The sequence below is a fragment of the Stomoxys calcitrans genome, chromosome 5 (genome assembly GCF_963082655.1).
Source record: "Stomoxys calcitrans chromosome 5, idStoCalc2.1, whole genome shotgun sequence".
Lineage (NCBI taxonomy): Eukaryota > Metazoa > Arthropoda > Insecta > Diptera > Muscidae > Stomoxys > Stomoxys calcitrans.
Genome location: NC_081556.1, coordinates 77,114,525 through 77,127,158, shown reverse-complemented (window position 1 = coordinate 77,127,158; position 12,634 = coordinate 77,114,525). Strand labels below are relative to the sequence as shown.

Below are 12,634 nucleotides of genomic sequence, written 5' to 3'. Positions count from 1 at the left end.
TGCCGCTTACTTGAAGAGCAGTCTTTGTTACGATAAACTAGAATCGTTTTACTTATTTCTAAACATTTCTCATATTTGCTAGCACCCATTGTATGAATCACTCAGGAAATTTTGGCCCAGAGAATTGTGTCCCGTTATTATAAGCGCTACTGCTTTTTATTTAAGTGCCTAATATGCTTGTTTTATTTGGTCCATTTTAATAGATTCAGTAAAAAACATTTAAAAAAGCTTAGGTTAGGTTTAAGTGGGAGTCTATCTGCTATCAGACTCACTTAGACATTTTCGTCCATTGTGATACCACAGGAAATGAAGAAGGAAGATGCCTTCTAGTTGCTACCATTGAATCATCCAGATTGCTTTAAAAAGCCCAATAACTTGCGAATGTTTACATCTGCTAAATCAAACAGGTTCTCAAAGAAATGAGAACCTAAAGTGGAACTTTTAGTTTTGACTGCTTCTGACACAGAAGGTGCTCTACAGTCGCTTCTTCTTCGATGTCCTCACAACTGATGCAAAAGTCGTTGCTGGCAACCTTTAGTCTGTCAGTATGTTTTCCGATTGGACAGTGACCTGTCATGACGGACACAATGACTGAAACGTCTGCTCTAGCCAGTGACAGCAATGCGGTATACCTCTTCAAGCTTAGATTAGGCCACACAGTTTTGGAATGCTCACAGCCCCCTCTTTGTGACCATCTATCATTCGTTGTCCTTCGGGCCTGATGCTGAAAACTTAGCTTACATGTCTCTAGAGGCATACCCACAGATTCCAGTATCCCTGGAATGTGTAGGGTAGTTCCTAGTCTCGCAAGCTCGTCCGCTTTACAATTCCCTGGGATATCTCTGTGGCCCGGCACCCACAACAAATGAATTTTAACTGTTCAGCCATCTCGTTGAGAGATTTGCGACAGTCGAGGGCGGTTTTTGGGTTCAGAAATACGTTCTCCAGTGATTTAATGGCTACCTGGCTGTCAGAAAAGATATTTATGCCAATCGTCGTAATGACATTATATCTTAGCCATTCCACCACTTCCTTAATTGCAAGGATCTCTGCTTGATACACACTGCAGTGGTCGGGTAACCTTTTCGATATGACCACTTCTAGATCTTTAGAGTACACCCCAAAGCCCATCTGGTCGTGCAGTTTGAAACCATCCGTATAGAAGACTATGTAACTCCTGTTACCGGGGATATCGTAGTTCCAATAAAAAAGCTAAAATTAGTAAAATAGGTAAATCTAAGTCCTTGATTGTTAAAGAAAGAGTCAAGATGTGGCCTATAAGGAATTCAGACTGCAAATCACCTCGAAAATGAGTGCGTTTAAAAAAGCTGACAACAGCCTCAAATAAAAAGAAGTAGCGCTTTACAAAACCGGAACATATATGGCCCAACATTTTTGTTTTATGAGTGATCCATACAAAGAGAGCTAAATATGAAAAAATGTTAGAAATACGTCAAACCACATTTGAATAATTTACAATTTCAATATTCAGGGGGTGCTATTCAAGTGAGCGGCAGTGTACATTCAAATACGTGCTATTAAATTGCCAATACCCTTTTATTGAAACGTGTTCTATTCAATTTAATTTTTTTGTATTCTTTTGTAGATTGTTCAAGTGCCCGTATATTCAATTGCAAACAGTTGCGATACGCTTGGAATGCGCAAACACAAACCTTTGACAAACTTCAAGGTTTAGATGTCGACATATCGAATGCATATTTTCATCAACAGCATGGCTTGAGCCATCAAGAGCAAGTGGCTAGGCGATTGGTATATGGGCCAAATGAAATCACAGTTCCTTACAAGGATGTTAAAACATTGTTGTTCTTAGAAGTACTTAACCCATTTTATGTTTTCCAAATATTTTCGGTGATATTGTGGTTCGCCTACGACTACTACTACTATGCCTGTGTTATAGTGTTGATGTCGGTATTTGGCATAACCATGTCTATTGTGCAAACAAAAAAGGTATGCAAGAGGAGAACACCAAACACACCACAAGTCTGTATTCGTTGAGTTACTTCATGGTTCTTTTCTCTCTCTTTATTTGTTTCGTGTTGTGCTGTCGCAGAATCAAGATGCTCTCCGAGAGACGGTGCAGAATACGGGTACAGCCCTGATTGTGGGAGAAAGAGGAGAGGTGCAAGAGCTACCCACGCAACGTCTGGTGCCGGGTGATATTATCGAAATACCCTCAAGTGGATGCATCATGCAATGTGATGCTGTTCTATTGTCCGGCAATTGTATCCTTGATGAAGCTATGCTAACGGGTAATGAGATATTCGGAGTGTTGGCCTTATTGCAAATACTGACCATGGAATCTTTCGTCCCCCCTAGGTGAAAGTGTGCCAGTCACAAAAACTCCCTTGCCTTCAAAACGAGATGTTGTCTTCGACAAGAAGGAGCATGCACGCCACACACTCTTCTGTGGCACCAAGGTCATCCAGACGCGTTACATTGGCTCGGAAAAGGTTCTGGCCCTTGTCATCAATACGGGCAATATAACGGCTAAAGGCGGCCTAATACGTTCGATCTTGTATCCACCCCCAGTTGATTATAAATTTGAGCAGGACTCTTATAAGTTTATTGAATTTTTGGGTGTAATTGCTTTAATTGGATTTGTATATACGCTAATCAGTAAGGTGGGTACAGTGTCAATCGAATCACTCACAAAACACAATACTAATCGAAATGTCCTCTTCTAGATCATGAGAAACGTTGATCCAGTGAAAATTGCCGTTGAATCTCTGGATTTAATAACTATTGTTGTGCCACCGGCTCTACCCGCAGCCATGACAGTTGGAAGATTTTACGCGCAAAAACGTTTGGAGCGCAACAATATCTATTGCATATCGCCGCGATCGATAAATGTTGCAGGCAGTATTGATTGCTGTTGTTTCGATAAGGTAATTGTTGACTCTGGCCGATTAAAAGTGGAAGTAAAACATAATGCCAAACTTACGATGATAAATCACATTGAAATGCATTGGAATTAAAAATATTTTCTTGCTTGCTAATATTCCAACAATAACTCGCACTAAAGCTGAGTATTCTATTCAGCTTTTCAAGCCGAATCCTGTCAAACTCCATATGAAAAAACGTTGGCGAAACGTTGGCTAAAAATAGGCGGAAAAGAAGTACTCTGTTTATAGTGATGAAAATGGCAAAAAAAAATCAAAGTGGCAACACTTAAACCATTGCCGGCATCATTTTGGTTGTTTTTTGTTGTTTTTATTTATTTGCGATAAGCTAAATTAAATAGAGAAAACAATAAGTGCAGAAAGACGTGTTTTGGTATGGAGACCAAAACATTTAACTGCAGTCAAATTCCGCTTGCGGAACAATTAATAATACCAACCCTAAGATAGAAAACATCAGCCATTGTACATTAATTCCAAATGCAAAATAGTTAAGCCATAGGTAATCGTTAGGCCATAAATAAATGATGTTTGTGTTGCGTTTAATTGACTATTAATGACCATATTTTCTATGTTTTTTTATTATATGAATTTGCAATTTTAGAGAAAGCTAATTCCTGTGCCTATTACTCAACACTGTTTGACGATCAAATGATCAACACAACTTCTAAAGGTGTTGACATATTTTACTTTAGTTAGGTTAGGTTAGGTTGAAAAGAGGATGCAGATAATAATCCGTCCCATGCCACTATGGACATACACCTAAGGCAGTAAACGGCTTGGCAGCCGGTTGTACGTACCGGATTGACCCGGAGAATTCCTTCATCGGCAAGGGCTGCCGCCTCAGTGTACCACACACTGCTACTACAACAACAACAACGGCTTGTTGTGCGCTCTAAAAACTATAAAGTAACCTCTTACAAGAAAATTTTAAGTTAGGAATTCCGTGCTACTTACAAAATCCTTAATTGTTTTCAATACCACTCCCCTAAGTTGATTTATGTCAGGTATTGTGTCTCCACCTAAGTGCCGGTATCTGTTAGACGCGAAAGCCGGGCAATGACAAAGAAAATGCTCCAACGTGTCATCATCTTCCCCGCATGCCCTACACATGCTGTCACTTGCCGCACCGATTTTACATTAGCAAGCTCGTAGTCCTATGTGTCCCGTTATGATACCAATAGCTATACTAACCTCCTTCTTGCTTCCTTTCTGTAAAAGCCTCGTCTTCTCACGATCTGGATCCCCTATAATTTTTTTCGCCGTCCTACCGACCGTTTCGCTTTTCCACAATGTTGCATGCGCATTCGTCGCCCTCTCCCTTAACTCGGACTGCGTCGACCCGAAAGGCTTCACATTAACCAAGTTTATTGACGGCAGTCCTCTGGCCTTCACTGCCAAATCGTCCGCCCTTTCATTTCCCCTTACTCCGTTATGGCCCGGCTCCCAAACGATGCGGATTTTTCCATCCTCAAAGAAGACGTTAATCTCCTTCTTACACTGCAAGGCTGTTCGTAACCTTACCGTCCTGGTTGTTATTGCCCTTGTGGCGATTTTACTGTCGATAAAGATGTTCACACTCGACGTCCTCGCGTTAGTACCACATCACTTCACGCATTCCGTGATCGCCCGGATCCCCGCCTGCAGGACCGTATTATGGTCAGGCAGTCTAAAACAGATCTCAGTCCCTGGGTTCTCAATGTAAACCCACTCTGTCCTCTAGCTTTGATCCATTCGTGTAACATGATCTTCCAGATTGCAATACTAGGATTCCGTCAATCCAAGACTGTGCCGATGGCTGCAGTGCATCGCACTCGACTTCAATGTTCATCTCAGGTATCCGATCGGAACTCACTTCCCTTCCTTCCAGATTTCCTATCGTCCTTAAGTCTCATAACCGCAGTGGCTGCCTCTCACTTTATCTGTATGTCAATGGGTGTGATATCTAGAATAGTCTCCAGTGCCCTAGTGGGCGTGGTCCTCATCGCTCCGTCTATGCCTAGACAACATGTTCCCTGAACCTTTTGTATGGTCCTTATGTTGCACTTTTTCACCATAGCAGTCCACCAAACTACTGAGGTGCAAGTAAATATTGGTCTAATCATGCTCCTGTAGAACCAGTGGACTATCCTGGGATTCAGGCCCCATTTCGAGCCTACGGCCCGTCTACATAGTGCCCAACATCTGTGAGCCTTCTCATTACGCTCCTGAATGTGACACTTCCAACTCAGTTTCCTGTCTAAGATCACACCTAAGTATTTGACCTTGTCAGATATCGAAATCGTCTTGTTGAGGAAACGTGGTGCGTTAAATTGGCACAACTTCGTCTTCCTCGTGAACAGGCATATTTTAGTCTTCATTGAAAGAAGACTTTTTAGTTACTAAATGTGAGAAAGCCTCCTAAAGATGAGTAAGCTCGTTCCGGTCCATAGGTCCGATCGCTGCGGTTACGTAATGGCCATTGGTTATTTAAAGGCACCAAAAAAACTCGCCTTGTCATATCGAGCATCATAGGCACTCAGTATTTAAGCAAGAGCCGCCCGGCCACTCACTGAGACTCTCCACTCGATGCCACTGATTGTCCGCGACTGCAGTTGCAGCTACTCCGTATACAGGGCATCCCACTGCCCGCAACTCGTAGACGCGCCCAGTAGCTCTCAGCTGAGCTTCTCATGTTACCAACATATGACCATTTTCATTTTTGCAATCCCATGGCAGCCGGTTATACGTACCGGATTGACCTGATAGATTCTTTCATCGGCAAGGGCTGCCCCCTCAGTGTACAACACACTGACAAAAAAATATGACCACCAAACAAATAAGAAGTCGAAACACCGAAGAGTGAAACAGGGAGTTCCCCAAGGTGGTGTGATATCTCCGGCACTGTTTAACCTCTACCTACCATCATTCCACCCCTCCAGACGGCATAGAGATCGTGTCATATGAGGACGATTGTTGCGATGGGTTGAACTTCTACCTCAACGAAATCTGAATATATCTGCGACCAAATCTTCAGCCACATTTTCACTACAAATAAGCGTGAGGTGAATACTGAGCTGACAGTGATGGTCGATGGAAAAATGATTCTGACCATCAAGTGTCCCAAAATACTTGGCCTCACATTTGATAGCTCTTACACATTCTCCCCACATGCCACAGCAATTTGCGATAAAGTCAAAAATAGAAACAAGGTTCTCAAGTCACTTTCTGGCAGCACTTGGGGTGCAGACAAAGAAACCTTGAGTTCCTGGGTCTTGACACTCAACAGAATCAAGCAGACGAAAGATAGAACACAATAAACTGCTACAACAACAACTACACATATCGGAGCTCGAAGTTCCACCCTGTGTAGTGTTGATAGTTATCCCGTGACGAACCAAGTGTATACTGTCCATGTGTAATTGTATCACAATTATGAGAGCTGTAGCTCAATCCAAAAAGAAAGTATCATAGTGTACTATTCAGTTACTTAATGTACGAATTTCGAAGACCATCGTAGCGCAGATTCTAAACGCCTGTATTCGAATCCTGGCGAGAAAGTAAAAAAAAAAATCAGCTGTGGGTCTGCTTCTAACGCTGGTGACATTTCTAAGGTACTATGTCATGTAAAAACTTCTCTCCAAAGGGAGAGGTTATAAAAAGGATGTCCCTTATTATTAAGCATAAACTTGAATCGGATAACAATCATTGATATGTGGGAAGTTTGCCACTGTTTCATGGGTAAATTTACAACGTACGAATTTTACAAAAGGCTTCCAGTCGCCCAACTCGGTCGGCTACCGGGGCGCCTTACTAAATACTCCCAAATTTCCCATGAACATTCGATTAAGGAACAAGGAATATTTCTCTCATATCAATGAGTGCAGTCCGATTAAATTTTAAGCTCAATGATGACGGGCCTCCTTTGTATGCCGATTCCGAACGGCGTATCGCATAGCAACACCACTTGTTAGAAAAGTTTTTACATGGCAGGAAACCTCACAAATGTAGCCAGTAAGGGTATAACCAACGCTGAAAATTTTTCCGATGTTCATGCCGGGGATTGAACCTAGTCGTTCGGCGTCAAGTGCGGAAATGGTAACCTCCGCGCCACGGTACTTAAGTTAATGAATTATGGAAAAATTCAAACTTTGGGGGTTCATGCTCTATCCGTCAATAAAGTAACCCTTTATAATATCAAAACGTAAAGAAAGCACCAAATGGTACCAATTACGGTACTTTCTTCCAATATTTTTTCGGGATGCTTTTCAATTTGCACCAAATTTTTTTCTCTTCATCCTTTGTAAATATTCAAAATTTCGTTCTTTTTGGTCAAAACTACCTGCCTTCTCGTACGTAAATTATTGATTCACATCCACACTAAACAAATCGATAGCCATCAGCCAGTTTAGAATTTTATTGATCTACACAGTGATTTCATTGCAATTGGTTATTGGCATTGGCAAGGTTTTGATAGCAATTTTAAAGTGTTCTAAAAAAATAAAAATTTCAATTTCATTCAGAATTAAATAGCAATTTTGTTTTGTTTTTCTTTGCAGACGGGAACACTGACCGAGGATGGCCTCGATATGTGGGGTGTTGTGCCAAAATCTGCAACAAATCAGTTCCAAATTCCTATTAAACAGATTGAACGTTTACCATTTGATCACTTTCTCTTTGGCATGGTTACCTGTCATTCCATAACCATTATGAATAATAAAATGATGGGAGATCCGCTGGACTTGAAAATGTTCGAATCGACTGGTTGGATTTTGGAAGATGCCCAAGGTGTGCCGGATACCCAAAAATATGGTTTACTGCATCCGACCGTTGTTAGGCCACCAAAAACGGAAAATCCATCAGTGGACGATGACGAACATAAAATGGTTGAACGTCAATCATCGGTGGATGATTTGCTGTCTGATGTCGGTTTGCTGAACGGTGAGGCCGTCAATGATCATGGCATAGTACGCGAATTCCCTTTTACCTCCAACCTTCAGAGAATGTCGGTGATAACCAGACGTTTAAGTGAAAAGCATTTCAATGTGTACTGCAAGGGTTCCCCGGAAATGTTGCAGCAGTTGTGCATACCTCAAAGTATACCGGATAATTTCTCACAACAATTATCTGTGTATGCCAAACAAGGATATCGTGTTATAGCCTTGGCCTACAAACCACTGAGTACCAAAGTTAATTATACCAAAGTACAACGTTTGCCTCGCGAAAGTGCTGAAAGTGATTTGCTGTTTCTGGGATTTGTTGTCTTGGAGAATCGCCTCAAACCAGATACTTCCGACGTCATAGGAGCCCTAACTAAGGCCAATGTACGCACTATTATGGTAACGGGCGACAACATTTTGACAGCCTTAAGTGTAGCCCGCGATTGTGGCATAGTCAGCTCCAATCAGGCTGTGGTTACAGTTAATGTACGCCAAAAAGCGGATGCAGAAGTTTGCGAGCATAACGAAACGGCAGATCACAATAACTATGAGTTGTATTATACCTTGGATTTGGGCAGTGCCTCGTGCGCCTCTACCTCATTAACTAATGGTAAAACTAATGGCACTCTGACCTCATCCAATACCAATGACTCCATGAACTATGACACCAACTACCATCGTTTAAATGGCGATGTGGCCTCCTTGTCTAGTGCGGCATCTATAACCATGCCGAATAGCAAAAGTTGCGGCAGTGTGGAAACTGTAGATACTTGGACCCACAATGATGTCGAATTAGGTCTAACTACTCCCCTAGATGGTGAACCACATGTGCAAGCAGCAGCGCTTTCGGATAAAAAGTGGCGAGATAACTACCGATTTGCCATGGTTGGTAAAACTTGGCAAATTGTCAAAGACCATTATCCGGAATTGCTATCAAACTTTTTGTCGCGTGGCGTCATTTATGCTCGCATGTCGCCTGAGCAGAAACAAGCCCTAGTAGTGGAATTACAGGGTCTAGATTATTGTGTGGCCATGTGCGGAGATGGTGCTAATGATTGTGGTGCCTTAAAAGTTGCCCATACCGGCATTTCGTTGAGTGAGACAGAGTCTTCGATTGCCTCGCCTTTTACCTCGCGCAACCCTACCATTGCAGCTGTGCCCAACGTCATAAAGGAGGGACGTGCGGCATTGGTGACCTCATTTGGCATTTTCAAATATATGGCTGCCTACTCATTGGTACAATTTGTATCGGTTATGATTTTATACTCCATCGATTCCAATTTGACAGATAAACAGTATTTATACGTAGATTTGGGTTTAATATCCATTTTTGCATTTTTCTTTGGTAAAACGGAGTCATTCAATGGACCACTAGTCAAACAGGTGCCTCTCTCATCTTTAATATCGCTGACACCTTTGGTCTCGATTGTGTTGCATTTGTTGGTGGCAATTGCATTCCAAGTGACAGGTAAGTGCAATCAGAAAAGAAAAATTTATTTTTCTTATTACATAATTATATCCGCCACCAAAGGACGGGGGTATATTCGTTTTGTCATTCCGTTTGTAACACATAGACGTATCCATTTCCGAACCTTCAAAGTATCTATATATATATATATTTTTGGTCTTTGATGTCCGTCCGTCTGTCAGTTGAAAACACGCTATGGTCCTATGAAAATGAAGATTGTGAGCTGATACTTTGCACAGATAATTTTTTTTACCATACGCAGGCTTAGATTGAAGAAGGGCTATATCCAACTATATCTTTGTATAGCCCCAATAAACCCATAGAAGACGCATTCACCAATTGATCTATTAGTGCACATCCTTTCCGGATATGGATCACATCTCACCATATTCAAATATTGCTGCCATTTGACCGATCTCCCGATTTTGGGACATGAGCCCGTAGTAAAAGGCGAATTTACTAACCAATTTGGCTGCGAAAATTTATTGTGTTCACTCACACTCACACTCACGTCTTTCCATTTCCTTTTTCTTTCTGCGGAATAGACGTTTCTCCTTTTCTCCCGATACCTCTTCTTCAACTGGCGCATTGCTACTGATTGCAGGGTTGCTCTATATGCCGCATTCTTGGCTTCAGTACCATCTCGACACTTAGTCGTACCATGGGTTTCTTGGAGGAGGCTTCCGGTACCCAAGTACGGATTTCGCGGCATTTTCCATGGAGTGGGCAATAGTTTGCCACTGCGCCATTATATCATCGGAACAAGGAGTGCTTTCATCAAGCAGTTGGATCAGTCGAGTGGAGTATGCCGCTGCCATTTGTTGTGTTTGCAGCTTTTCAATGTCCAACTACCGTGCAGTGTCAGATCGTACTTTCCTCGCCATGTTCAAACAGGTGCGAACTTTTGCCGTAACACGGTAATGATCCGAATCTATATTCGCTCCACGGATCGATCGTACATCTAACACGCTGGATGAATGCCTTCCATCTATCACAACGTGATCAATTTGGTTTCTCGTGTTTTGATCGGGTGACAGCCATGTGGCTTTGTGGATATTTTTATGTTGAAATCTGGTGCTACTAACTATCATGTTTTTTGCCGCGGCGAAATCTATCAGTCTCAACCCATTACTGGACGTTATCTCGTGGAGGCTAAACTTTCCAACTGTTGGAGCAAAAATTTCTTCCTTCTCTATTTTCGCATTAAAATCTCCCAGAACGATTTTAATATCATGGGCGGGGCAGCGGTCATATTCTCTCTTTAAGCGCTCGTAGAAAATATCCTTGGTCTGCTCCTCTTTGCCTTCCGTCGGGGCATGGTCACAAATAAGGCTGATGTTGAAGAATTTCGCTTTTATGCGGATTGTGGCTAGCCTCTAGAGACAAAGCTGGAGACAATGTGATTCAGTCTCCGACTAACCACAAATCCACAGCCAAATTCATGCCTCGTGTTATGGCAGCTATAGTATAGTTCGTCGCCGTTTGGTGTTGTAGTGACGCCATTCCCAGTCCATCGCTCTCCCTGTAAGGCGGCAATATCTGCCTTGTACTTCTCTAATACATCCGCCAGCGCTTATACTGCACCTTCTCTATAAAGAGTGCGGACATTCCAGGTGCAGATCCGCAAAGCATGGTACTTTTTCGTTTGCGTGGGTCGTCAACGTTGTGGGGGGTCCGTTTTTTACTATTCCTTTGTTTCTCATAGTTTTCCGGGGGCGGGTTACTGGCCCAGCGCCCCAACTGCATGGGTTTTGTGGGATTGCACATGTATTCCGCGTAGTGGCGAGCCGCTTGCTCCAAGATCTGACGCTCGCCTCCAGCCGCCCCTAACCTGGGAACAGACGCTGATGTTGGCCATTGGTTATTCGAAGGCGCCAATAACTCGCCTTGTCATCTCGAGCATCATTGGCACTCAGTATTTAATAAGGAATCAGTGCCAACTGACTCCTCGCTGAGACTCTCCTCTTGAAAATCGCTGTCTGCCCGCGGCCGCATTTGCAGCTTTCCACCATCCGCAACATGTGTACGCGCCCGGTAGCTTTCAGCTCAGCTTCCCGTGATAACTATGGACACCACACAAGACGGACCTCAAAGTTCCAGCCTGTGTGGTGCTCATAGTTATCCCGTGTCGGCCGGGTTTTACGTTAGAAAGCCGAAAAAGGAAGTAAAACGAAGATAATTTGACATAGAGTTAGCTCAGTGTATAGTGTTTTGACGATGTGCTGCCTATAATGGGCTGAAAAACTTGGTTCCCATGAATTGAACAATGGATTTGAACCAAATTTTAAACGAAAATCCATTTTCTCTGCTAAAAAAGTTATTGGCGAGTCAGTTTTTTTTTACAGAAAGGCAATGCTCCTCTGCCTGGATTTAGATTTCATATGTAGTTTAAGGTATCAGACACGAGATTGAAGGGAAATTTCATTGCAAGAAAAATAACAACATATCATAATAATAAATATTTAAAAATTAAAAGTTTTCCTCGTTTCTCTTTGCAGGTTGGTTTCATGTGCATCATCAAGATTGGTTTGAGCCCTTCGAGCACAGCAATGACGAACATCTGGGCTGTTGGGAGAACTACACAATATTTGCCATATCAAGTTTTCAATACATCATCTTAGCATTTGTGTTTTCCAAAGGTGCTCCCTATCGCAGGCCCATATGGTCTAATTTACCATTTTGCCTAACACTTGTTGTCAATTTGTGCATTGTTATCTATCTGTTGATCTATCCACCGGTCTGGTTGTCTGATTTTTTCCAATTGATTTTACCGCCCGAGATGCCCTTCCGCTATTGGATGCTGGTATATGGAGCAGGCAGTTTCGTGGCACACGTGGTCATCGAAACTCTAGTCGTAGAGTATTTGCTATTCAAGAAATTCCAGGCTCGTAGAGACAATGATGCTCGCACCTCAAGTCGTCGCTACATGCAAATTGAATATGATTTGAAATTCTACAAGAACTGGCCACAAATCACCGAGGTGGTTGAATCTAATCCAGTTGATAGTCATCAGAATAAAATAAATCCAGCCTACTTTGAAATAAGTGCGGAACAAAATTTCGATACTCCCGTTTCGGATGATAACAATCCATTGAATAGTTTCTTTGAGATGGATCCAATGACTCCCACATCTACTGAAGCACCCCTAGCTCTGTCACACATAGACAACAAGTATACCACAAATGCCTCTGCCGACGTCACCTCTTCCCCTAATGCAACAACAGCAACAACAAACGCTGTTGCTGCCAATAATTAAAACCAGTTCTATATTAGAAGTGATCATAACAGAAAAGATACAAAAAAAAAAAAACACACTTTGTGAGGAAAAA

General features: G+C 42.3%; 1 protein-coding gene across 4 annotated transcripts in view; it reads left to right on the top strand.

The window, feature by feature from the left end:
* LOC106081058 (polyamine-transporting ATPase 13A3) overlaps positions 1-12,634 on the top strand; it is an 84,920-nt gene extending 72,286 nt beyond the window's left edge. For all 4 annotated transcript variants that reach the window (XM_013242760.2, XM_013242762.2, XM_059369196.1 and 1 more), the window contains exons 5-10: positions 1,607-1,968; positions 2,072-2,270; positions 2,338-2,642; positions 2,706-2,906; positions 7,457-9,305; positions 11,804-12,634. In XM_013242760.2, coding sequence (XP_013098214.2) covers positions 1,607-1,968; positions 2,072-2,270; positions 2,338-2,642; positions 2,706-2,906; positions 7,457-9,305; positions 11,804-12,561 — 3,674 coding nt within the window. In that variant the 3' untranslated portion in view covers positions 12,562-12,634. The remainder of the gene's footprint in view (positions 1-1,606; positions 1,969-2,071; positions 2,271-2,337; positions 2,643-2,705; positions 2,907-7,456; positions 9,306-11,803) is intronic.